This window comes from Sesamum indicum, linkage group LG3, assembly GCF_026168435.1.
Source record: "Sesamum indicum cultivar Baizhima isolate 11 linkage group LG3, ASM2616843v1, whole genome shotgun sequence".
Taxonomy (NCBI): domain Eukaryota; kingdom Viridiplantae; phylum Streptophyta; class Magnoliopsida; order Lamiales; family Pedaliaceae; genus Sesamum; species Sesamum indicum.
In genome coordinates, this window is record NC_142659.1 from 1,039,887 (window position 1) to 1,067,414 (window position 27,528).

A 27,528-nucleotide genomic window follows, 5' to 3' on the forward strand; every position below is an offset into this window, starting at 1 on the left:
TAAAATCATATTCCTTGAAGGTGCCCTAACATGGAAAGTGAATCTAATCATATGGGCAATTAGGACCCTCACAACTCATTAATTTTAAAACCAACAACAAAAACACAATTGATTAAAATAAAATTACTTGTCCATCTAATCATGCCCTTTGCTTGCTTTAAAAGAGTGTTTTTATTTTATTTTTTAAAAATAAAAATAAATAAATAAAAAAAGACATAAGTGCCCACCAGCCACTAAAATCCTATGGTTGATATGATGGTACTATGTACAAAAATTTAATATTTTTTTTCCCACTATTAAGTGGGAAGCCATTAATTAATTACAATGTTTTTGCTGTCATTGTGGGGGTGCATTTGTACCTTTTGGCCCCATTTGATTGCTTTCAATTAGGGGGGCACTTTGGACATTTTGGCCCCATTTTTATTATTTTGTATCCATTGGGGGAAATTAATGGGTTTTTAGTAATAATAATATTTGATATTTTTAATGAATTTAAAGTGTTTTAAAATATTAAAGTATTTTGGTATATGTTTTGAGAGTTTAGAATTTACAAGATATTACTCCAAGTACAAAAATATTACGTGGGCATATCGCGGATTTTTTAATTAAATTATAATAAAAAATCACCTATTACGTATTAAAATATTGAGACATATGAAGGTATTAAAAAAATTATAAATCCACTCGCCTAGGAAAAAATGTACAAGAATTTTCGCTATATGTAATATTAGGCCAGACTCCACGCTCCAATAGAGTAAAGAATATCATATCGTGAATATGTTAATTTGCAAAATGCAAGTACTATGACTCAAATATCGAATTGCTTTTTTTATTTTAAATTTTATTGTATCTTTTTGTTCTTTTTAATACATGCATGTCATGTATATATTGTATATTTTTTAAATATACCAAATAACACGATCTTTATGTAAATACTGTGTATATGTTAAATGAAAAATAATAAAATTTAGGAATAATTATACTTAGACTCCCTTTGAAAATACTAAATTACACTTTCTTCCAAAAAAATACATAAAATTTTAATTTTTTTCCTCTTTTAATATTTTTATGTATATTTTTTTGTTCTTATAAGGGATAAAGATAATATATATATATATATGGAATGAGACTAATATCATTATACTTTTTTCTTTATAAGTACATACTTATTATATGAAAGCATTAAATGGGGGGTAAAATTAGAAATTTATGCATTTTTTTTTTCTTAATATCATTATTTCTTGTCCAAATCTTAACAAAAAGGGGGTTATGATTAAATGCTGAATTTTGAAGAACAGTGTAATTTTACATTTTTTGAGGCTATCTAACAGTAATTAACTCTAAAATCTATTTTGAATTAACAATAACTCGTGCAACGAGACAACAATCGCACTGTACGCACGTTACATCATTTGGCCCCTTCTATGGGAATAAGATTATGTGCCCGTCCCAAGCCTTCTTATCAGGAAGCATTTGATGTAGGCTCAAACCGCACATAGACGAGGAGCTTGAGTGATTCGTAAAATTACGTGACTTTATAAATATTAAAACGAACAATTTCTCACACAAAGAGACACCGATCGCACCATATGCACGCCGTATCATCTGGCCCCTTCTATAGGAACAAGATCATGTACTCGTTTCCAACCTCTTGTCTGGGGGCATTTCATGTCGGCTCAGACCTCACATTTATTGTAAACGAAAAATTTAAAAGATTTATAAAATCATAAGAATCATAAATATTAAAACAAACAATACCTCACACAAAAATCATACATCTTAGACCATAAAATTTTGAAGAGTTTACAATCTTAGCTAAAGCCTCCTTACTGAAGCAGATGGATCTGAGGAAATCACGAGGGACAATTTTGGAGTTGGTATGGGAGACATCAGGTGATGTGAGTCACCAACTAACATGGCCACCACATTTACATACAAAACAGATAAATAAATAATTATATATACACTTTTAAAAAAAAATCAATTTTAGATCCATATTTATTTTATTTAATAATTTAATGTTTGTTAATCAAATATATGAAGAAATTTGAAAATATGGACATGCATGATACATATATATATAATATTAATTAAATGTTAATTATACATAAATCATTCCGAAAATACAAAAATATACTTTCCCTCGAAATAAATTCTAAAATTACAATTAAAATTTGGATGAAATTCTAACGAACACTAACGTAATGAGTCGATTGTTGGACCGATATTAATATCAGGAGACGTCGATCATTTCGCAAACAACAAATATTTTTAATTATATCAAATTTTAGAAAAAATTAGATATAATAATTCTATATTAAATATATTTTTTAATTTGATCTAAAAATAAAAGATTACGAGTTGGTGACGTCACTTATTTAAATTGTACAAGGAAAGGAGATGAGATAAGTGAGAAAAGGACAGGAAATATGACCTGAAATTGCGTGGTCCTCTTTCCAACATCCTTCTGTTTATCATCATCATGTGAACAACAGAGAAGCACCTCTGCTTATATATCTGTACTTGCAATTCTAACATTATCGGATTATTATATTCTCGATTTTTAAAATTTGATGTAATTTTTCATATTGTTTCAGTCAAGGTTATATTGTATAGGCTCGACATTTTTCCCACACGATTTGATTGTTTCTTAATCTTTAGCGTAGGCTTTTTGTATCTCTCCGGGTATGCCCGGAGTACACTGTAAATATTTTTAGATGAATGAAAACTTACATTTCACCCAAAAAAAGTTTAGCCGAATCAAATCTTTTTTCCGATAAAAAAATAAGGAAAAAAAAAACGACTAGCACCTTCTTATATCGATCAAATACTTCGACATGTGGTACTGTCCGTTTTAGTAAAAATATCACGATATCGTTTTAAAAATGCGTTACTGTTAAAAAATAATATTTAATTTTTTTATATAATATCCAAATATATAAGTCTTTAGTCAATATGAAATAAATATGGCAACGAGATCCTCTAAAATTTGTCATAATTATAATTATTCTCTCATTGTTCGAAAATTCACAAACACTTAAATTAATGTTCATTTAGATACCCCTTATAATGGGTTGTTATGAGAAAGTATTTGTTAGACAATCGTCAATTTTTCAATCGAATATTTATAATTTTTTAAATAATAAAAAAATATTTATAATTACGATAAATCTCAAATCAGCCCGCCGTAAAATTAGACTATCAAACAGCGCAAATCAAACACTATATAAAGTTTGATGTTCAATTGATATACGGCAGTGTGATAATCAGATAAGAGCATTTGCATGTTCCCATCTTTGATAATTTTAGAATGTGGTCCAATTTTATTTTATTTTATTTTTCTTTATAGTAGATTGCCAATTTTCCAGGTGTATTTTATCTTTATCTTAATAAATTTGGATATTTTCCAACATAAATTGAAGTTGATATTTATTCTCATAGAAAAATTGTTTATTCTTTTTTTCGATAAATATAAATTTTATTAAATAAATGGTATTACATCAGTACAATACAATATGAAAGACTAGACAATCACCTCAACAGGCCAATAGATCTGTCATAAACGAAAAAGTGCACAAATACTAATAAAAGGAGGTAAATAATTTTCATCCAAGGAATCAGAAAATAATTTTCTGATCCTTTGGATGAAATGTGAGTGGATAAGGATTCCATCAACATATCAATATTTAAGTTTATTTAAATATATTTTGAGCTATGAAAAATTTTCATTTTATTAGCATGTGTTTTTTTTTTTTTGAAAATTGATAGTAAAACAATTATATTTAAAGTTGTTGCTATTTTATAATTAATATTTATCGAGTTAGCGTAATTGTATATAACTGCAGCTTTGACAAAATTATAATACATAGAGTTTCATATGATAGGGGGTTCAACATTTTTCGTTCTGTATTTTATGAAACTTTTAAATTGGTTCAAAAATTGAAAAATCTCAAAATATTTCGTCCGCTGTTTTACGGGACATTCAGAATGCTTACAAAATGAAAAAATTTGACACATTTAGTCCTCTGTTTAATAGGATTTATTGGACTAAATGTTTTGATTTTTTCAATTTTGAGACTATTTTAAAATTTTCGTAAAATGAAGGACTAGAAGCGTTGAACACCCTATCCTATGGGATTAAAAGTATAATCTTTCCCTGCAGCTTTAAATTAAAATTTTCTCTTATTATCACAAATAAGGATTTTTATACAAATTTTCACTTACCAGTGGCACACCCTCTGTGTATGCATATTTTTTTTGTATAATTTAGAATAACATTATTATAAAATCTGTATTGCTTAGTAAAATATATACAAATTAATATTAAATTTATAATAATGTGGTGAAAAAAATAAATTAATAACTATTAAAAATAGTGATGGAGTGAGAAGTTAGATAAATAAATTAAAAAAAATTAATTAAAGCTTATGAATATGTTAAATACACACACAACACACACAAGAAAACATAGCCATAATTGGGAAAAACCTCAATTTCAAAAAGTTAATGCCAAAAATGACATTAAAAGAAAAAACATTGAAAGGGGGTATGGTTTCATCTTTTTCCAACATTTGCACCTAAAAAGCAATTCCTAAGATTTGCTTTTAATTATTAACAACCACCACTAACTCCCCTTTTATGTTCTTTCACTTCCCCCCTAAAATGTTCAAAAATCTATTATTACCACCACAAATATAATTGTTTTCAATCTTCAACAACTCTTTTTTTTTCGAGCATTACATCCATTCCACCAATACATCAATATACTAATAACAGTATTCTCGACTACACCAATACATCAACATAATTGTAAACAAATTATAATAACTAACGTAAAGTGATACAAATACCCACACGTTTGGTGGGACTCGAACCCGTGACCTAAAATTTGACCGCTCTCTGAAATCATCTATACTATACATTAAAGGCTGAGGCCCTCATATAAACTGCTTTTGATATACAAGATATCGAAAAATTATTTGTTTAGTCATTTAAATTTATCTGCTATTAATTTTGATTATTTAAATTTATACGTTTTAGTTTTAGTCCGATAGCTTTTAAAATTACCGAATTTTAGTCATTTGACATAATTTCGAATAATTTTACCCCTACACAGTTTTCAAGAACAATTTTAGTCCATATATATTCATTCGTTTTGCATCTCGCAGTTGCTAATGCTCGCTTAAAATGATATAAGTGTCTAGGTTTGTTGAAGAAATATTTGTCTATATTACACCTAGAGCATTATGATAGACTAGTAGTTTTTATCATCAAAATGGCAAAAAATTCATAGATAAATAATTAAATCTAATATTGTCAAAGATGAAAAATAGAATGAATTCAGACCAAAGTTATGGGACGAAAATTTACTTTTTTTCCTGCAAGATATAAATTGACTAATATGTCCTTACTTGTACCCTTTACTTAATTAATTATATCAATATATTTTTTTATTCATCTATATTCAAAGTTAATTTATTTAATGAAATATGCTTAGTGATTTATTTGTTTTATTTAATTTAAAAACTATAGTAAAAATAAATCATATAGAACTGAATATGCATCGATCATTAAGTATATAATATAGATAAGAATATATATATATATGTGTGTGAATATTGTCAATGAATTATTTACTCATTTTTTTCATATATATTTAATTTATAAATGTAATATAACTAAATTAATTCCAGTACTCCAATATCTTAAAAAAACGAAATTTTAGATAATAATTCTAAAATTACGAATTCCTTTAAATTTAATAATAATACCCAAAAAGAATTATTCTAATTTCTCCAGCCCAAAAAAAAAGGAAACTATATATAATAATTACTTAAGACATATTTCACAATTAAAAAAAATAAATATACCTAAATTAGTTGCAACTGTCCAATATCTAAAAATGGCTTTTCAACTCCTAATATTGAAATTGAAAATAAATATATTTATATATATAAATTGAAATCCCTTTTAAGGGAAATTTCATGGTTGAGATCATCCACAGCAGCACCGATCGGCTCCACCAACGGTCAATAATCATTCTTTCCTTTTGTTTCTTTTTTCTTTTTTTTTTTTTTGTGGAAATTTGTATAGGAAAATCCGGAGTTGGGTCATTTTCAGTCGCAGGAGCTGTACGTATATATATCTATTTCCTTCCTTGGACGGACCCTCCTCCATTTCTCTCTCGATTTCCCTCTCTTTCACACACCACACGCACTTGCGCATTGTCTCTCTCTCTCTCTCTCTAGAACATTTTTTTTCGGTTGGGAGCGTTAATGCAGAAGATTATTTTAGGAAACTTTTCTAAGCGGACACAGAATCCGTGATTTATTTGTATAACTCATCTGGAAATCTGCAATTTCCTCTCTGTATTTGTGAGAAAAAGCAAATTATTTATTTTGACTAGGATTTTCTGAATTCTGCTCGGTTTACTGCGCAAGTTGGAGAAAAAAAGCAAGGATTCGTGTCCGTGTTTGGTAGCAGTTCCGGTTCTCTGCGCTATTGAGCTGCTTGGCTTGGATTTGTCGTTCGACGAGTATTTTGGGGGAAGAGTGCTTTTCCTGTACGGGAGAGAGTTGTTTTTGTTCTGATTTTAGTTTGCATTTGGAGTTTGTAGTCTGAGATCGCGTGCGGAGAGTGTTCGGAGTTCGAATCTGATGTGTTTTTCTCGAACTCCGCAGGTAATTTTGCGTTGCCTTTAAAAAGTAGTTAAAGTTCTATTTGTATGGTGTTCTTTCGATCATTAATGCAATCATGCAGCCGCGTCCGGTCGATTTTGGATTTAACGACGTGTATATGTAGAAGTATTGATCTTTGGTGGTGGTTTTTTCTATATTTCTCTGTGTGCATGTGCTATAGGATAATCCCGTCTATTCAGAAGTAAATGTCCTGTCGGTGCTGAATATTTCTTTCAAATGCAATTGTGAATGGTTCGTTTAATTTATTTAAATAATTAATTAGATGACATCACAATTTTGTTTAGAAAATATATATACTGTAGTTTGAACGTTCTATAATGTGAAATTTTCAAAAGAACAGAGAGATAATGTTCACTGATAAACTGCATGTGTAAAGCCTCTCGTATTCTGGAGACATCCTTGTGAATATGATCTCAAGAAGGTTTGGAACTTCGATTGGCTTATTTGACATATTAAATGCATGTGAACAAAGGTTGATGTAGTTTTGTTGAATCCAGCAGGTAATTTTCATTACATGTGCACGCATCTATGAAGTAATTATGCAGAAAGCTTTAATTGTTGAGCATGTATAGATCTAGTTACTACATGCTGTGTGTAATCTGGTATACTGCACATATGTGGAAATGGATGCATTTTCAGTTGGAGGTCATGTTTGATATAGTAACTAATGACAAAAGGTGTACTTTAGTTCTTATTGTAGGTAATATGTTACATTAGAGCTGACTTGGATTTGTTGTTGGATCTTTGCATCCAGAATTTCGGGGCATCTTAGAGACCTGCTGACTTTCAAATAGTTTCTGGTGAATTTGAACTTCAGAGAAAATGGGGTTTGAATCCGGAACTATCATAGACCCTGTGAAACTGGCAACTTCTGACCATGCTTCGGTGGTCTCAATTACCTTATTTGTCACGCTCTTGTGTACGTGTATTGTGATTGGTCATCTATTGGAGGAAAACCGTTGGATGAACGAATCAATCATCGCCCTTATAATTGTAAGTATGAAATGCTCTATACAATATGCTCTGTGCCTTTGCTGGTGATCATTTGTGATTTAGATTGGTGTATTTTAATCTCTTTGGGTGTTTTTTATGCATTTGAGTGATTATAACTAATTTTAATGACAGGGTCTAGGCACTGGAGTTTTCATTCTACTTGTAAGTGGAGGCAAAAGCTCACATCTTATGCTGTTCAGCGAGGATCTTTTCTTCATTTATCTGCTTCCTCCAATTATTTTTAATGCTGGGTAATTCAAGTATTTTCTACTATATCTTCTCATTTGGTACACAAGCTTGTTTTATAGCTTTGGTATATGGTGATCTTGAGTTCTATTCTCATGGCCCAATCTATTAATCAGGTTCCAGGTGAAAAAGAAACAATTCTTTCGCAATTTCATAACTATAATGATGTTTGGAGCACTTGGTACATTGATATCCTTCATCATCATATCATTGGGTATGGCATTCTCCCTTGTTTATTCCATCTAATTTATGAATATCCATTGCGTCAAGTAAGGAAATTGTTGCCTCTTGACTTTCACTGGTCTCACTCCCTTGTTCTCTATTTTTCACCTGCTTATTTCGATCTTTCTGGTTTGAACTGAATCCGTTCACTGCGAAAAGAGACTCTCATTGAGTTGGTTCATGCATGGTCTTCCATGTAAAGTGGAGTTTAGAACGCAACAAAGCGAAGATTTTAAACTGAAGCTCATACTTGCCTGTGGTTATTGTCAGTCGCTCGCAGTTTAAAACTGGAAGAGAAGTTGCTTCTCTTGAGAGCATGATGGAAGATATTGACTTGATGTATAGTTTTTGGATCACTATTGATCTACACTCATGTTGCAACCTCAGAATTGGAACATCTCAATATCATATTATCATCACCTAGTAAAACTATTGTTGGTAGAAAACATGCATGAGTATTTACTTTGTCTTGAGTGATATTATCCTATGTTTGCGAGGAAACATTTGAAATGGCTGGAGATTAGGAGGACTAAAAATTGCAGAATAAGAATAGTAGTGTTGGCAACAATCTGGATTACACAATAGATTGGAAATCCATTTTCTTCCTCATTTGTTCATCTGTAGGAATGTAATTATGTAAATGAGTCTATTGGTACGTAAAACTTCTAATTGTTGTGGCAGGTGCTATTGCCTTCTTTGGAAAAATGGATATCGATCTTGCTATTGGAGATTTTCTTGGTAACTCCCTATCTCTCAAACATGCACATTATAGCATTGTATTACCCCTGCCTCTAATGGCACTTGCTTTTTACAGCTCTCACAAAATTCACATTATGGTACTGCAGTACTTTTATTTGTTTATAGTTCTAACATCACTTCCTTTTCTTCCAGCAATTGGAGCTATTTTTGCTGCAACAGATTCTGTCTGCACATTGCAGGTGCATTTTGCAGCCTTTTACCATTAAACCCTTACTGAGAAACCTCTTTATGACCTGATGCAAATATTTAGAAATCTGCAGGTGTTAAGTCAAGATGAGACACCATTACTCTACAGTCTAGTATTTGGAGAAGGCGTTGTAAATGATGCAACATCGGTGGTGCTTTTCAATGCGGTCCAGGATTTTGACCTCTCTCATATCAATACAGGGATTGCTTTGCAGCTAATTGGAAACTTCTTTTATTTGTTTATCACAAGCACTGCGTTGGGAGTTGTAGTGAGTCATGGCTCCTCTTTCTTTCTCTCCGAGAAATGCTTGAACTTCTACAGTACTCTTAGTTACATAATAGTGAACATCTGTCTTCCATGCAGGCTGGGCTGCTTAGTGCCTATGTCATAAAGAAGCTATATTTTGGAAGGTTTGTTTTACAATATCTATTATGTGTTATGTTTCCTATAGAGATCATGTTTAAGATTGAATTAGTATTTCACAAGAGAAGTGATTTTGCTCAAGATTTCTAAGAGATCATACTCGGAAACTGGTTTTGCTGTGTTGCCAAGAACCACGCTGTGAAACAATGAAATTCTGCAGACTCTTTTCTGTTAATCTTTTACTGGGTTGATTTGATATTAAAAGAAAATTTATATGTTAAGAATGGCAGCCAGTGCATGATATCTTTGGTTCTTTTACTGATACCCTGGTCAACTGCAGGCACTCTACTGATCGTGAGGTTGCTATCATGATGCTCTTGGCTTACCTTTCATACATGTTGGCGGAAGTAAGTTCCTGACAACCTATACAGAGTTCTTTGAACTCTTTTGGTGATAGATATTGAGTTTAGGAGGAACTTTCATTCTTAACTGAGATGTCTCATGCAGTTATTCTATTTAAGCGGTATCCTCACCGTTTTCTTCTGTGGGATTGTGATGTCACACTACACCTGGCATAATATCACAGAGAACTCAAGAATTACCACTAAGTATGAATTACCTTAAGATTTAAGGATATTCAATCGGATTGATGCCTCTGCTGCTTCTCTTTCCCTTTATTTGTTTATATTTCTTATTGAGTTATTATCTTCAACCGTAATGCAGGCATACCTTCGCAACATTGTCATTTGTTGCTGAGACATTCATATTTCTTTATGTTGGCATGGATGCTCTAGACATGGAGAAGTGGAAAGTCGTCAGTGACAGGTTTGGGAATGTGTCTGTGTGTGTATATACACATTGATGAATGGCAATTATCTCGATATTTTCCTTAACTATACAATTAACTTGGAGTTTTGCATATTATTTGCTTGGAGATGTCTTAGCTTAAGTTATCTTTCATATTTCAGCCCAAAAACCTCAATTTCTGTCAGTGCAACTCTACTGGGTCTGGTTTTGGTTGGAAGAGCAGCCTTCGTTTTCCCCTTGTCATTTCTGTCTAACTTGACCAAGAAGTCTCCTTATGACAAAATTGACTTCAAGAAGCAAGTACGAGTACTAGAATCTGTATTTCAATCATACAACAGCTTTATGTGCTCCGCCTATCCAATAATTTTGCCGATTAACAATTTGCAGATTACTATATGGTGGGCTGGTCTCATGCGGGGCGCTGTTTCAATGGCCCTTGCTTACAACCAGGTAACTTTTGAGCTGTCTTCTTCAATTACAATAGTTATGCTGTATTCTGCCACAAAAATTTACAGAACAAAATACTGTTATATTGCCTGTTCAGTGTGAATTAAGGGAAAGTTTGGACATTTGATGGTTATACATTCCGAAGAGTAACGTGTAGGATTAATCTGAATCGTTTGTTTTGCTCTGCAGTTCACCAGGGCAGGTCACACCCAGTTACGTGGGAATGCTATCTTGATTACCAGTACCATTACAGTTGTTCTGTTCAGCACTGTGGTAAGACATTTTAAACTCCTGCAAACACATCATTCTGCTAGCTAGCACGAGGAATAGGCATAGAAGAATGAATACTCTTTAAAATTCCATCCTCAACATTTTGTTTTTCCTTTTCCCTTTTTGTTCACTCCCATGGTCGAATTGTGCAAGTGTTTACACTTGTGTACATTTAAAAGGATATTTGCATAATCGCGTCTTGATGCAGGTATTTGGCTTGATGACGAAACCTCTAGTGAGGTTGTTGATGCCCTCATCCAAACAACTTAGCAGAATGATGTCTTCCGAGCCACTCACTCCCAAGTCCTTCAATGTCCCACTTCTTGGCGAGAGTATGGATTCTGAAGGCGAGCTTTTCGGTGGAAATGGACTGGGTTCAGACGCTCATGGAAGTGGCCAGGGGGGAGTGCGTCCTAGCAGGTTACGGATGCTATTGACTACCCCTACCCGTACGGTCCACTACTATTGGAGAAAATTCGACGATGCCTTCATGCGTCCCGTTTTCGGTGGCCGTGGGTTCGCACCCTACGTACCTGGCTCTCCAACCGAGGAAAACGTGAATTACTGGCAAGGAGAAAACAAGTACTGAGGGTATGTATGTATTGCTCTAATGTATTGGTTTTGCGCTTTTGTGGTACAATTGAACTTATTGGTTTCGTTTTTCTTCATTGTGTGGGATGACGGGGGCATCTAGAATAGTGTAGGACGCGAGGAATTTGTTTGATTTTTACGATACTGATTTCAACTACAGCCATATTATGTGTTGAGCAGTACGACCCAAAGAGGGAGCTCCGAGAGGTTTTTCCTCCCCATGACTAGGTTCTTTTGCGGAAACACCCAATCGGTGTATAGTTTGTTTGTGGTAAGTTTCTGTGTATATGGTTTTTGTTTCCCAATTTACATCTTGATGTATAGGCATGATGTAATTAAATGTTTGGGTTGCGGATTGTAAGTTATATATAACTTTTAACATATTAGTTATCAAATGCAGTTGTAGTTTCATCAACTGTCTGTCTTCCTTCTATTTTCTTGAAATTGGTCATCACTATCCCTACGCATGCTTTATTCAGGGGAAGGCCATCACATCTCGAAGACTATAACATATCCGTAATTTATTATTATTGTGGCATATGTATGCTCAAGTGGGTAATAATGTAAAGACTTTTTCATGTAAATCAAATAATTATCCCTTTGAAAAATTAGATGCTTCTCGGCTATAATAAAAGCACAAAATCCAGAGACAAGTTTATTTTTCTTAGATTATTCAATAAGATGAATTCTTTTTTACATTCATGTCTGAGAGATTGTACTAAGATCTCGTATTTAAACAACCACTACATCCGCCCCTGTATATCTCACATGTTTCTAAACAGGCGCCCCTGTATATGTGACTTGTTTCTAAACAGATGCGAAAAATTTTATTCAAATCAAGTTTAGTCGAACCAAATTAATCACAAATCAAGTATGATCAATACTTGTTATGTGATTGATTATCCTTCCTGAATTATACATCAATTACACGACAAATGTATTGTAATGGTCCTATAATTGCTTCAGGTTCGACTAAACTCGATTTGAATTAGAATTTCCCGTACACACACTGCATGATGCATTAAGCTCGAAATGAGAATCCAATCATCAGGGCAATCAGCGCGACCATGCAGACGAACAGTGGGGGAAAGCCAACCCGAACTTTTCTAGGACCACTTCTTCTCCTTAACACTGCCTGTACATGTACATAAAGAAGGACCTCTTAATCTTTTTCAATCAGCGCAGCGCGACCATGCAGAGGAACAGTATTGGTTTTAAGTGCATATAAATACCTTCCGTTTCCATGAGAGAAACAGCAAAGATAACCGTTGGACTTGTTAATGGGCGGTATTACCCTACTCATAAATACTAATGATGATTTTCTTCATGCCCTACCCGAAAAAGACCTATTGAGTCTTACCCAAGTTATGCCCAAGAAGGTCGGGTTAAGGTCTGGCTCTTATGTTAGTTTTTGTGTTCTTTTCTTTATTCTTTTTTTTCTTTTTATAATACATTTCAAAAATTAAAATTTGAAATTTACATCGAAATCAAACAATATTTTTTTAAAAAAAATGAGCTAAGCAATTCTTATGTGTTTTCTGCAATGACATTGCAAAATAAGTTACTGAATTAAGTTATTAATACCATTTCATGAGCTCCCAATTGATAAAATAAAAATTTTAATTATTCGATAGTGTGAATTAACTGTCATTATGATTTATATAATGATTTTAATTCTGTACAGACTGCGGATCAATATTAATTAATCACAAAATCAAGATAAGTTAAGCATAAGTATGAAAAATCAAGAACTAGTAAAATGAATGAAAGAGTATGAAAAAAATATTTAATTTCAGTTACATTTTCTATTAAGTTGAATTTACGTTCGCCTTTGATTTGATGATATTTTTCACAACTTCTGTTTAAACTATTTTTTTGTGTATTCTATATTAATCAAGATTAATTAATCCAAATTTTGTTTGTATATTTTCATTTTCTAAATTGTCAAAGTAAGTTATAATTAATTTTATCAAAAAGTAAATTTGAAGGTACCAAGCAAACAAAGATGAAAAGATTTGGCAAATTGGCTAAAGTATCAATAAGTAAAAAATACAAGTAATACAAAATAATTATACAAAATTTAAGAATTTTTTGGTACTAAGTAAACCTAGATAATTGATTTACTAAAAATCTACAAATTTAATTATTTTAAGTTAACGTGGGTAAATAGAGATTTTAAGGTATTAGATATACACCCATGAGTATTTTAGGGTATTAAAACCTTACTCACACCCATGGATATTTTAAGGACGCTATCCATACCCACTCATTTAATTTCATCAATTTTAGGGTAGGCCAGTGCTTCTACCTATTGCATAGGGTATGAATATGGGTATGTCCATGGATTTTTTATTTTTGGGTATGGGCACTTACCCATTTACAGGCCTGAAAACCTTCACTATAGTCTCTACATCACTTGTCTTTTCAACCATTACGAGAATTTTGGAGCTATATAATAAGATAGTTATCATATTCGAGAAATGGAAAGGTAAGAGAAAAGAATTAGTATTCACTAACCAATTCTTGCTTTAGCTTTTCGCTCTCTTGAATTGTGTGGCTCTTTTCTTCGTTTAGCTTCGCGATGGTGTGCTTCGCCTGTAAGAAAGCCGGAATTTGTTTGTGTTTTTAGTAATTCCATTGGGATGATGCATCAGTTGAGCATTAATCACTCAAACTTACAATATAAAGCTTGAATTCAGTAGTACAGACACAAGAATTCCTCTACTTCATAGGAATGAGCTGTATCAAGCTTAAAAGTATGTTTTGGTTTCAGATTCTGACATCATGAAATGGAAAACTAACCTCAATGAACTTGGAATCCATGGCACTAATCTTTGATTTCAATTCCTCAATATCTGTAACAAGCTTCAACTTTGCTTCTTCAACATGTTTCACTCCCTTCGATCCCTTATCCTTGCGAGGGTAAAACTCCTCAGCCTTGGCAGGATGGGGTCCCAATCTTTCTGTGGCCTCTAGTAGACTACTTTCTTCCATGTTGGTAACATTTTTGTTTGCCTCTTCTTTCATGAGTTGCTGCACCAAAAGGTAGGTTGTAAAATGGTGTTCTCTAAACATATCAGCAGGGAAATGAGTAAAATGATGTTCATCTATTAATGAATGTCAAAGAAAAATGATGTTCTCAAACCATATCAGGAGGGGAATGATTTTCCACCCTATTATGCAATTTATCTTCAGGAATTGGCACCTCACAAGATCGTTCTTGTTTTGAAAGTCCATTAACAGGCAACAAAACAGGTGAATTGGGTTCTTTCGGCGATAGGGCCTCATCATAGGATGCTTCTTGCTTTGGAGCTCCATCTACTGGCGACACTGGAGAATTGGATGCACTAGTAAGAACAACCCGGAGCTTGGTCTCTTCAATATATTTTTCACCTTCTCTTACAAACTGCCAAAGGAAAAAAGAACACTAATCACAACCTATTACTTATCGTTAACAGTTTGACAAGGTAAAAGACAATGATAAACAACAGATAACTATCCAGAATACGTGGTAGCGTCAATCGCACCATGACAGGTGTAATCTCCTCTTCGGTTGTGCCAAATGGTACCACTGTACTCTGAATCAGGAATTTATCCTTGCATAGCATCTCAGAGGGGGCAGACTTTTGTGCTTGCATGGTAACTGCATCAGAATTCCATGTCGACACTCTTTTAAGAATAAAACTATTATACAATATAGTCAGTGAAGAAGCAAAACTACGCCGAATAATGGCTATTTCTAAATCTAGTGCTAAAGGGTTGAAGAGGAGGATGCATAGAAAATGTTGCTCAAGTACAAAAATTTTTAGGCAACCAAGAAAATTTTATGGTAGAGTATAACGTAACGAATCGTCAGCAGCAAAATAAATATGATAGTAAACCTCTAAAGTAGCACTGTATTGCACTTCCCTCGTTGTTGACATAGTGGTAACCATCATATTCAGATTCACATCTATATATGGTTGGTTATAGCAGCTTCCCCAATAACATGCAGCAATTCTATCGTAAAGCATTCCCTCTCAGCTTGACAACAATAATTGTTCATTATCTTCATGTCAGACTATAACACAAGAATTCACTAAAGCTACTAAATTGGTAGCTAGAAATAATTGAGATGCATGAAATACAGTACCCAGATTGCTGTTTTCCAACCCATCCCCCAGGAAACACCAAAGGTCTAAGACTTAAACAAAAATAAGGGAACAAACTAAAATACCTGTGAAACTGTAGGTTGACTTTGGCTTGATTATACCAACATTAGGTCTCACGCAGTACTTCTTAGGAGAAGTAGTCTTTACCTGGCACAACGAACATATAGCCATTTCACTAATCTCTCCTTGGAAAAGAAATAGTTGTATCCAAACTATCTATCTTGAAGAAATGGAAAATTCTTCTTCAACCAGTCTAATTGTATAATTGGACAATACATCATTTTGAAAGATATTGAACTTGCATGAAGATACTACACAAGAACAAGACTGCAACCCACTTAACCTTGAAGGCAATATACTGATCAGTGACATTGGCAAGATGCACTGTACATGAACTCTGTTTCTTCACCTCAACTACATAAGAAAAACGGCATGTCAGAGAAGCAGCATTTATAAGGCTCAACAGAAGCAATGAATAAATCAGAAAGATTGTATGAAGATATGAATTACATATATAATGGGGGGAGAAATCATCACAAAAAATAAGCAGCAGTGATAAAGCAGTTACTTAGTTACACAGGCAGAAAGAGAAACAAAATGTTGTTTGAAAGCAAACATTCATGTCACTTAAACTGTACAAAGATTAACCTATCCGTCACACTCGAACTCAGAGAAAGTAGTTTTTCCGCTCTCCATTCTGAGGAGGAGCCAATTTCAGCAAAACAAATATATAAATACTTCCTCAAGAATTGCACAATTAGACAACCAACATGTGCATATATATCACCTTCAGAAGGACAAAAGACCAAGGAGAAATGGTCGTGCTCTAGCTTTCATGCTACGAGAAAGGACATGAATTTGCTTTCAGAATGTCAATAAAGGAAGATATCATGGAATAATCAAAAATTACTTTCTTGAGACCAAATTTGAATAGAGTATGCAAGCAGGTAATTAACAAATTACAGGCCATGACCAGAGCAGGAAATGCTATACATTACCACAATTGTACAAGCAACAGTTTAATGTACTTACTTATGAACTTAAGCTCACGAGGCTGAATCTCCACTAGCTGCATATTCGTAGTTATTTGAACCTGAAATAGCAGGCCCAAAAACCAAATAAGAAAGATTCTGAGATGCAAATTTTCAAATTCAGCACATATTGATAAATGCAGTTTGTTGTTAACAAATTTTCTTCATAATATGACAGATATGTGTCTTTACATATACATAATTTAAGAAATGGAATACCGAAATATATTGACTTAATGTAAACAAAACCTACAACAAAACAACACTATTTATCAAATTTCTTCTTCAATTGAAAAGCATTTCACCATTGACGTAGAATATCAATAAAATGTCTCAATCGAAGGCAACCGACCAAAAAATTTCTAACCTTCTACTTCCACTATACATTAACATAACAAATTTCATTACTTCGCCTTCAGTGATCATAATCCAATAACTGCAACCGTACCAAAACGAGAATACTGCTAACAAATCTCCTACTCAAAACTATCAGATTCAAAGAATTTAAAATCAAAACTATACCGCCAGAACTGATTACTACTGCTTATGCACGACGTACAACACAACCGCAGCACGAATTAACAGAACTCCAGAAACCATTGCACACACACACACATATATATATATATATAGAGAGAGAGAGAAACTCACCGGCGGCGACGATGCTTGAGAATCAAATTCAAATTGCGAAATCACAGGCATTCGCAGCGGAAAAATCCGGAGAGGAAGCGAGCGAGTGATCTGAAAAACTAAAAACGCTTAGCGGAGCAAATTTTTAAGAAGAATTGTTGACTTGTTTTTACTGAGAGAGAAGAAAAAGAGCGATAAATTTGGGGGATTTGGGCAGTGGAAATCTCTCTCATTAACATGGAATGGAAAGCGACCGTTGGAATTTGGACCCCAACGTATATGCCTTATTAATTATTACACTTTATTTACAAAAATATTATAAAGGAGATTAAAAATAATAATAATAATAATAATAACTCATTGTACCACAATCATATGATTTTATGATCTAAACCCCTACTCCTATTTCATTTTTATTATTAATTTATATAAACAACCCAATACATTCAATAAAAGATATTTATATTTATACTAATACTAGTTGTTATGGCACTTCGTTTCTGCGTGCATATACTGAATAAATTTTTAACATATTCTAAAACATGTTAGAAATAATATTATAAATAAAAATAAAATATATAAATCAATTCATTACATAAAAATAATAAAGAAGAAATAAAGAAAGAAACTAATTTATCAATTAATGTAAAATTTGAAAAGTTAAATAAATTATTTATTTTATCGGTTGAAGGGTATTTTTAATTTTACAGAAAATTGGTGCAGCGGTGTCTCAAACCATCGTTTATAAGTATGCAAGATCTTTTTCTTTTTATATAGTATAGATACTTTAAAATATATTAGAAATAATATTATAAATAACAATAAAATATAAAAATTAATACATTATATTAAAAATTAAAAGAATAGATAAAGAAAAAAAACTAATTTATCAATTAATATAAAATTTCAAAAGTTAAATAAGATAGTTGTTTTATCGGTTGAAGGGCATTTTTTTTATTTCACAAAAATATGCGGCGGTAGGGGTGGCAAATGAGTCGAGCCGGCTCGCAAAGCTCGATTTTGAGGTCGAGCTCAATCCTCTTTGTTCGCTCGCGAGCTTTTTTTATTTTTTATATATATTTTTATTTTTAAAATTTTTATATATTTAATTTCATATTCAATACTTTATCAATTTTATACTCAAAATTGATCAAATATTATAATTATTAATCAATTTCATACATTTTATATTAGATAATAATAAATTATGGTACTTTTATTTATACATTTAATCTTTATACAAAAATAAATTTAATCAACAACTTAGTAAATTATAATATTTTTATAACTAAAATTATTATTTAATATGACACATATAAATTTTATGTCATATTTTAATATATATTTGTATTGTGTTATACTTTTTTAATTGACAGGTAATTCACTTATGATTTTTTTATCAATTTTTTTGTTTTATATTTATATCAAGATACATACTATACATTATGCAATCTATTTTATTACTTATAGATTTATGTCAAAATTTAGTGATTCCTATGAATTAATCTAATAATAATGATGATGGTTGAACAATTTAATTATTTTTATTATATATAATGAGATAAAAAATTTAAATAATAATTACGATATCTTAAGATCCGGGCAATTGATTCATACCAAATTTAAATATATAAGATTATGTCCATTAGATCATATCAAATGGTAAAATTTAAAATCACATGGTCTGATTCAACGATACACTGTTTTGAATTATTACTTTATGTTTCGAGTATGATATCTCGACATCCATAAATTCAATAAGTCTAAAACTTTACTAAACGTATTTTTCTGTAAATTTGCAGCCAAAAGAACCCCTTAGCCTTATACCCTTCCTCCTATTTATATTAGTTTTCAAGAGTCATAAGTTTAATATAATTCTCCATCTTTCTTTCTTAATCCTATTCCTACCAAACTTCTAAACATAATTACAAAGAAATGAGCTGCCCCACATAATACTTTGACTCAGTAATTATGTTGGGGACTCTATAATTTTCGGCATAGCGCATGTCTGATAACCCGTGGGTTACGAGTAAAATTAGATTCAATTTTCTGTTAGACAGACTCTTGATAACCCGTGGGACACGGGTTAAAGTGACGTCGATCTTCTATCTGGTGATTTTCTAATAACTTGTGGATCATGGGTTATTCTTGATATGCTTTTTGCTGCATTTTTTAAATTTTCTTGCATTTAAAATGTTTTCTTGCAACTTGCTCTTTTTTTATGAAAGCACCTAAAATGTTACAAATAAACTCAAGAACAAGCAATATCGCAAGAATTCAGGAATATCAATAACAAAATATATCATATAATTTTCATTAATCAATATTTTTTTAGTCCTGCAATTCAGTTTTGCAAACTTAAAATTTGTACGAACACTCATTTTCACCCAAAAAAAAACACTATATAAAATTAAAAACACACATTTTACACTTAAAACTAAAAATTGAAATTGAAAACAATACCAAATATGGCCTTAGGCCTGAAAAATAAATCAAAGTACTTGATATTCGACTGAAATTGATTTATAAAAATTTGTTTGAAATTCATTTGTTAAACTTAGCAAACTAAATAATTTTTTTTTGTTCAGTAAGTTTTAGAGCGGTGCTCAAACTTTGATTCAGTTAGCGAAAAATAATAAAATATATCAAATTATTCAAATTCGATTCATATTTGTTTCGATTGAAGTTTGTTTTAGTTCAATCATATTACTAATTAAATAAAATTTAAATATAAAATTTTAAATTCAATAATAATTCAAATAAATTCTAACAATGACGTGATGGACTGGATTTCAATAAGAGGCAATATCTGGTAATAAATTAGGGACTTGGGAGCATATTTATTAGTTGGGGTGAATTGAGATTTTTGGTGAGAAAATTTATGAGGGCATTGAGTTTGAATGTGATGGCTAACGTCTCTCTCCCTCTCCCACCATTCCTCCAAATTGCCATTAATGATATTTATGGGCAGCCCTATATTTAAAAACCTATATATATATATATATAAAATGCAAGCAACTTCTTGTGATATCGTAAATGAGTAAATTACCTCCTTATAAAAAAATAAATAGCGATTTACCCATTTGTATTTTTTAAAATACAACAATTTACCCCCCCTATAATTTTTAAAATAAAGCAATTTACCTCCTTATATAGGGAGGTAAATTGTTTCATTTTAAGAAGTACATGAAGGTAAATTGTTATATTTTTTTCATAAAGGGGTAATATGCTTATTTTCAATATCATAGGGGGATAAATTGTTATTCATCCTATATATATATATATATACATTGCCCTAAAATCATACTCTCTATTTTATTTATTTATATATATATATATATATTATTCAGAACACTATTTCATATTCTTATAGTGGTAAGACAGTCTTTTTTTTAAAAATCACAATATCAGGCCTTTTTTATTGTATTAATTCGAGGCTAAAACGGACATTTCTACTCTTCTATTTGGGTTAACAAACAACATACAGTATTTTCGAAGGGTATAAGTGTGATATTAAAACCTTTGGGGGGAATATTTTCAGATGGGGTGTAAATATAATTAATCTATAATATATAATTTATATTTAAAAGTATTGATATGTTTAACTAGCCTTTCGTATTTGAATGTATGAAACGTTGTAAGAAATTATATTTATAAAAAAAAAAAATTCAAAATTAATTGGACATCCTTTTATTTTATTTTTTTATTTTTTTGCTATTCAAATTGGAAATTCCACTTGGTTGTAATTCTTGATAAAATTAGGCTAAAGTACTAAATAGTCAAAACTATATATATATATATGGAATAATAACATAATTTATTTGTAATATTTTTTTTGGTATTTTAAATCACCCCAACCAAAAATTTCAAACAAAAAAATGAGAGTTATAATGTAATTTAGTATTTCATTATTATTTATAACTTGTATTATTAAGGGTATATTACAACAGGATTTCCTGAAATTTGTCATAATTACAAATATTTCTTTGTTGTTTGAAAATATACAAATACACCTAAGGGTCGTCTAACAAATACCCCATAGTAACAGCCTGTTATAAGGGATATTTGTTAGACGATTATTAATTTTTTGAGGTATTTGTATTTTTTCAAAAAACGAGAAGGTATTTATAATTATGAAAAATCTCATGAGAGCCGTTTGTAACTTTTCTTATTATTAAAGGCGAAGTATAAATAGATATTTTGATAATCTCTATTTAAAGAAAATACATCTTCAATATTTATTAGACTTTCAAAGTATTATTCTTTGGATTTAAAATTTTAATTCCACGTTTTTATTTGAGTTCGGATTCTTCCGTGGGGCAAGAGAAAAAGCGTGTGAAATACCAGGGGCTGCAAAACACGTTTTTTACTCTTTTTTGGGGGGGGGGGGAATGTAAATTTTTATTCATCTAAAGTATTTACAGTATACTCCGGGCATACCCAGAGAGAGACAAAAAACCCACGCTATGAATTAAGGTACAATCAAACGTGTGAAAAAAGTGTCAAAAGGAACCTATACAAAGTGATTTTGATAGAAATAATAAGACCCTTGGGACAAGGTGCTGCGCCCACGCTACACAACATTTTTTACTCTTTTGGCCATGCATGTGAGTGATTTTAGTTACAAGTAAGTTTCTTCCTATACTTTCCGTAGATATTTATCTCATTTTATAAAAATATATTATTAAATATAATGAATATGAATAATTAATATCTTAATATTTTTATTTAAAATTATTTTCTCTAATTTAGGATTTTTTTTTTGTAATAATTTCTATTTTTATTGTGAAATTAAGTGTAATTAAAATTGTGAATGTACGAAAACAAACGTGAATAGTGAAAAGAAATATTAAATTTAAGTGCTTGGGAAAAAAAACCTTAATTCTTACAATATTATCAATAGGGTACAAAAGTGTGTAGAAAAATATTACGAGTTTGACGTAAATCTATTTAAATTAAGTAGTTCAAACATAAATATTATAGATCAAAAGTGTTCTTTTTTTTAAAAAAAAAAGTATTTTAAATAATAAATTGATAAATAATTATTTTGGTAAATTACAATGAGTTTTTCAATCTTTAATATAATTACAAGTACCCCTTAATTTTTAAAACGTTATACCTTTCTCATTTTAATAATAGTCCAACAACTAACTCAATTCATTAGTTCCCATTAGATTTTCATCCATTTTTTTATCGAACTTATCAAAATGCCCTTTCGATGGACTATAAATTATAATTTTATTTTTTAATTTTTTTCCTGAACTAAGTGGATTTTTTTTTATAATTTTTCATCCACTTCGTCCATTTTTTTTTTCTTATTATAATTTTTTAAATTTTTTTTAAAAAATAAAAAATATAGTAAAGGTAAAGTTAGCAATTTCAATTCTCCACCCAAGATACATAATTTCATGAAATATTACGGAGTATCAATAATTTTTAAATAATAAAAAAATATTTATAATGATACCAAATTTAAAAAGACTCATTATAATTTACTCTACTTATTTAAAACAGGTTGCAAATATGTCACTATAATTTCAAATTAACTAGCTATTGTGGCACGTCGTTTGTACATGAATAATAAATAATTTTTACGCTTTAAAGTATATTATACAGTAAAATACTTCCCCCTTAACTATACTTCATGTAACAACTCAATAATTAAATTTTTAAGCAATATTGTCTTTATATTATATTATATTATATATATTTAGTTCAAAGAATTTACCCTTTGTTATATAATTTTTCATTTTAATTTTAATTAAAATTTTATTAATTGAAAAAATATCTATATAATTAGTGAGTTAAATAATTTAAATTTTATTTTTTCTTTCAGACTCAAAGTTCACTAATAAATGAGTACAATAAATACACAAAAAGAATTTATAAAAATATTTTATTAATTTGATAATAAAATTAAGTTATGAACTATTTTTTTTAGATAAAAATGAATAATTACATATCAATTTTTTTAAACATATTTTCTTTAAAAATTATGATAAAATATATTTATTCATTTTTTTCCTAAAAATGTTTAACTTTTGATTAAGCATATATATATTTGTCAATTTCTTTTAAGAGGCATATATGGGTCGTTGGTTATACTATATTTATTGTGTATCTACTATATATATATATTAATTTATATTTTATTTTTAATTTAAATACTTCACTTATTAAAAAATAATTAAAATAATTTAGTGATGTTTTATTCTGCAAAATACTAAAATATATTGAAAATAATATAATTGTTCAATGCATGAGGAGCATTTTTATCCATCCAAAAGGGTAAATGTTACGTTTATTAGTTTAGAGGGTAAATATTGCATGACGAATAATTCAGGGGAGCAAAGTGTATTTTATCCTATATTATAAGTAAGAGCAAAATATATAAATCACTACATTATATTAATAAAAAGAAAAAAATAATAATTTATCAATTAATATAAATTTTAAAAAGTTGAATAAATTAGTTATTTTATCACGAATGGTATTTTTTTACTTTACAAAAAAATAATACGGCAGTATTATTATATGCTATTTGTGAGTGTGTAGGGTTTTTCTTTTTTGTAATATTAATATAAATATATTGTGGAGTCCAACCTACCCCTACCCCACCCCCAACCCCCCTACGCAAAGCCAGCCCTGCATCCAAACACTCCTATTTCGATACAAGCAAAGAAAGGGGCAATGGAAAGAAACAAAAAATGTGCCTATAAAACAGCAGCACAACTCTTCCTCGCCTTCTCACTCTAACTTCTTCTTCTGCTGCTTCCATACAACCACTTTCACACTCTTCGTGCTCTCCGCCACCCTCTCCTCCTCCTTCTTCCCTTTTCCTCTCAATTTTTCCAGATCCCTTCTCTTCAATCTCCATCAAACAAATGGCTTCTCTCACTGCTTCATCTCTTTCATTCTCCTCCGTTTCTTGCTCCTTCAAGCCAAACCAGGTAACTTCCATGATTTCTTTCTTGTTTCTGTTGGGGATTGGGTTTTGTTTTTTGAAAAATTTTACTGGGATTTTATGGTTATTTGCATTGTGTTCACTGTGTGTCTCTGTGTGATATAGTGTGAACTTTAGTTATGGGATGGCTTTTTCCTTGTTTACTCACTTCCTTGTTGAAGTGTTTGATCTTTATGAATGGATCGTGAGTTGTTTGGTTTTCTAACTGTAAATCTGTATTTTTGTTAATTGTCTGTTTCATTCATTGGGTCATAGGGTTCTTCAGCTCGGCTGTGTTGGTTGTTAATCTTCATGATCTAATGTTGTCTGTTTTTCTATTTATTTCCTCTCTGATCTACTGATTACTTGAGGAATAATCTGTTTTTTTTTTTTTTTTGTAATGGATTTTATTAGGTTTGTGCAAACCTATGGATTTCCACATTAGAGAAACAAATACATAAATAGACTTTTGATGTAGGTAATAAAGGCTATGTGCTTAATTCTTGTTTGGATATGTACAAGTGCTTTTAGTTATGGGTGCCTTTTATGCATGTCTTGTTGAGTATAGTTTCAAGCTCCTGAAATTGGTTATTTATGTGCATGTGGTTACATATTCATGAAGGCTGATTCTACTTTGATTATGGACTTATTATCATCGAAAGGGGATTGTCCTGAAAAATGATTCAGCAGTAATGGTTCTTTTGTGAAGTCTAGCTGCATTACGTTTTCTTCAGATGACTCTGAAGCTACGTTTTCCACAAAAGCCAGAGAAATTAAGTCCAAAAGAGTTTCTGAAAGACATTAGAATTAGTTCAATTTTGTCCACCAAGTGGATGAGTCGTGGATGAGGATATTCAAGATGAATTTTGTTTGATAATTTTGTGTTTTGCTATAGTATTTCTCTCTCCGGGCTGTTACGGTTTCCCTGATGTTATATTTTTGCATCTGAGCAGGTTTCGAATTTGAGGAAGGCTTCACTTTCATTCAGTGGAAAGGGCTTCCCTTCTCACAGGATGCCGGCCCTTCGGTTCCGAGTTGCATGTGCGGTACGATAACTATAGGCATCATCTTTGCTTCTCCATTGTTTTAACTTCTGACAATTTTGCTTTATTCTGTAAATGGCTGGCTGCATATAATCAAATTTCCAAATGCTCTGACTAGGTCTCACAGTCACTACAAAATCATTGTACCTCTGTTATCCCAAGAAAGAATGAAATGCTTCCATTTGACAATAATTTCTTGATGGCGTTTTTTAGTTGGTTTTTTGCAGTTTTATCATATTTTGCATGTGATAAGATAAGTTTATGTTGTTTTCAGTTTTTTCCCGGTAAAGCCCTCACAAGGCTGCTCTATAATTGCAGACAGGGTATGAATGATTTTAGTAACAAATCTGAATGGTTCTTTTGAGCAGGCAAAACCAGAGACGGTGAACAAAGTGGTCGAAATTGTGAAAAAGCAATTGGCTCTTCCCGAGGATCGTGATGTCAATGGAGAGTCGAAATTTGCAACACTTGGTGCTGATTCTCTTGATACGGTAATGGCTTCTGCTGTTTTAAGAGTGTTGTAGTGAACTTAGTACTTGTCTAATACATAATCTAGTACTAGTCTAACACTTAATCAACCCTTTCTCTGGTTACCATAACATGTTTCTACTCGTTCCAGTTTTGCTGTCCCTCTGAGGTTTTCTTTTTCTTCCTTTCTTATAAAGAAGGATCATTGCTGTCCCTCTGAGGTTGTTATGTGTTTGCTCGCTTTTAGAAACTAACTAAGTGGTGTTATATGATATTGAAATCTAAAAAACCTTTAATACGTGGTGGATAATCACATGTTGGTAATACCAATCGCCAATTTTTCAACGCGACAAACTTTAGTTTAGGCACTATGCACTAAATATCAACTATTCATTTACAAAATATTGATATGATATTGGTTGTTTCATCTTTTCAATACTATTCATTATTCTTAATAAAGTTATTGCTTATACATGACTATTTCAGGCATACCTAGTACAAAGTCCAGTTGTCCTTAACTTCTCTTTAAATGCATATGCAGTCTGTAACTAGGACTTCAAACTGTAAAACTATTTATTGCAAAATATGGCTAACATTTAAATGACTTCATCATTTTGTCACTGCTATTATTTTACTGATGTAATATAACGGCATATAGTTCCCATCCCATATATTCCTTTGCTTAAAATATATGAAGTATCATTTCTCATATGCTCTCTGAATGTCTTACCGATACATGATATAAGGATTTCAGGGTATGGGATGGGATGCAATTATGTAACTCTACAACCTTTAAGCATATTAATCTTTCATTTAATCCCATTTTGAACTTAGTTTACCTCTTAAGAGTTCAAGTTTAGCGAGCGATATAAGACATGAACGTTAGTCATGCTGTGTCCAAACCAAGAACAGTGAGCTTAGTTTATGTACAGAGTGCAATTAATACATTGTGGACGGAGACATACTTCATTTCTGTGATTCATTTTAGTTGTAATTCGAATTGCCAGAGACAGGTACTATCCTATAAATTCGAAAGACATACCATAAAACCAGTATAGTAAACGCTATTGTCCTCGTCCCCACCCCCACCCAATGGTTCTTTTTGCCTAAACATTATACATGAACTTGATCACATTGATGGTCTTCTTCCTCAACTATCTTTTGCCATTATTACTGACTGCTATATTTATACTCGTATAGGTTGAGATCGTGATGGGACTTGAGGAGGAGTTCGGGATCAGTGTTGAGGAAGAAAGTGCGCAGAGCATCACAACCGTTCAAGAGGCAGCGGATATGATTGAGAAGCTCCTGGAGAAGAAGTGAGAAAAAATTTCTGCACCTGTAGGCTTGCTAGGAAAGTTTTTTCTTACTTTGTTTGCATGGTATATGGAGGGATGCTTGGTACTTTGCTAGAATGAAGCTGAGAGAGTTGTTAACTTGGTGGTTTTGTCCTGTTTAAGGAACTAACTAGCTTTGTCTGTTTACGTTCTCCTGTTAAACTTGGATGGTTTATATTAAAGTTATTACAGTTTTTGTCTCTGGATGTCTCAGTCTTGGGTATGAATGTAATCCTCACAGCACTCTGGCAACTGAAGACTATGTTGAGATCATCTTGTAGTTACACTGTACACTCTGTCCTGGAACCTTAATCGTCCCAATAATATTAGAGTGGTTTCAAC

At 31.4% G+C, this 27,528-nt stretch overlaps 3 protein-coding genes across 5 annotated transcripts; 2 read left to right on the forward strand and 1 right to left on the reverse strand.

Moving 5' to 3' along the window:
• Positions 1-6,151: 6,151 nt before the first annotated feature.
• On the forward strand, positions 6,152-11,998 carry LOC105156922 (sodium/hydrogen exchanger 2). The gene is made up of 15 exons (XM_088878551.1): positions 6,152-6,680; positions 7,453-7,691; positions 7,824-7,942; positions 8,054-8,151; positions 8,841-8,897; positions 9,051-9,097; positions 9,179-9,373; positions 9,469-9,515; positions 9,809-9,875; positions 9,976-10,076; positions 10,192-10,293; positions 10,437-10,575; positions 10,663-10,725; positions 10,912-10,995; positions 11,201-11,998. The coding sequence occupies exons 2-15, from the start codon at positions 7,521-7,523 to the stop codon at positions 11,579-11,581; spliced, it is 1,671 nt and encodes a 556-aa protein (XP_088734677.1). The 5' UTR covers positions 6,152-6,680; positions 7,453-7,520; the 3' UTR covers positions 11,582-11,998.
• Positions 11,999-12,225: 227 nt separating this feature from the next.
• On the reverse strand, positions 12,226-17,650 carry LOC105156923 (vesicle-associated protein 2-2). 3 transcript variants are annotated; one of them, XM_020692612.2, is made up of 9 exons: positions 17,417-17,650; positions 16,767-16,827; positions 16,078-16,148; positions 15,800-15,881; positions 15,111-15,226; positions 14,756-14,989; positions 14,386-14,616; positions 14,101-14,178; positions 12,226-12,718 (listed from the first exon to the last, which is right to left on the reverse strand). In XM_020692612.2, the coding sequence occupies exons 1-9, from the start codon at positions 17,465-17,467 to the stop codon at positions 12,605-12,607; spliced, it is 1,038 nt and encodes a 345-aa protein (XP_020548271.1). In that variant the 5' UTR covers positions 17,468-17,650; the 3' UTR covers positions 12,226-12,604. The 3 variants fall into 3 exon arrangements, with proteins under 3 accessions (XP_020548271.1, XP_011071490.1, XP_011071489.1); XM_011073188.3 differs by having other exon boundaries at positions 14,789-14,989; positions 17,417-17,648; XM_011073187.3 differs by having other exon boundaries at positions 14,729-14,989; positions 17,417-17,648.
• A 6,573-nt stretch (positions 17,651-24,223) lies between these two features.
• On the forward strand, positions 24,224-27,392 carry LOC105156924 (acyl carrier protein 1, chloroplastic). The gene is made up of 4 exons (XM_011073189.3): positions 24,224-24,345; positions 25,292-25,384; positions 25,750-25,872; positions 27,050-27,392. Exons 1-4 carry the CDS (start codon positions 24,280-24,282, stop codon positions 27,170-27,172), a joined length of 405 nt encoding a protein of 134 aa, XP_011071491.1. The 5' UTR covers positions 24,224-24,279; the 3' UTR covers positions 27,173-27,392.
• Positions 27,393-27,528: the final 136 nt, after the last annotated feature.

What these genes read in the sequence shown, in the direction of transcription:
- LOC105156922 (XM_088878551.1), top strand. Translation starts at nt 7,521, where the DNA reads ATGGGGTTTGAATCCGGAACTATCATAGACCCTGTGAAACTGGCAACT. An exon ending in CCAATTATTTTTAATGCTGG is followed by an intron (nt 7,943 to 8,053) that starts GTAATTCAAGTA and finishes TCTATTAATCAG; the next exon opens with GTTCCAGGTGAAAAAGAAAC. An exon ending in TTTCATACATGTTGGCGGAA is followed by an intron (nt 9,876 to 9,975) that starts GTAAGTTCCTGA and finishes TGTCTCATGCAG; the next exon opens with TTATTCTATTTAAGCGGTAT.
- LOC105156923 (XM_011073187.3), bottom strand. Translation starts at nt 17,467, where the DNA reads ATGCCTGTGATTTCGCAATTTGAATTTGATTCTCAAGCATCGTCGCCG. An exon ending in GTCAACCTACAGTTTCACAG is followed by an intron (nt 15,227 to 15,799) that starts GTATTTTAGTTT and finishes ATTCTGATGCAG; the next exon opens with TTACCATGCAAGCACAAAAG. An exon ending in AAAAGCTAAAGCAAGAATTG is followed by an intron (nt 12,719 to 14,100) that starts GTTAGTGAATAC and finishes GTACATGTACAG; the next exon opens with GCAGTGTTAAGGAGAAGAAG.
- LOC105156924 (XM_011073189.3), top strand. Translation starts at nt 24,280, where the DNA reads ATGGCTTCTCTCACTGCTTCATCTCTTTCATTCTCCTCCGTTTCTTGC. An exon ending in GCTCCTTCAAGCCAAACCAG is followed by an intron (nt 24,346 to 25,291) that starts GTAACTTCCATG and finishes GCATCTGAGCAG; the next exon opens with GTTTCGAATTTGAGGAAGGC. An exon ending in GGTTCCGAGTTGCATGTGCG is followed by an intron (nt 25,385 to 25,749) that starts GTACGATAACTA and finishes TCTTTTGAGCAG; the next exon opens with GCAAAACCAGAGACGGTGAA.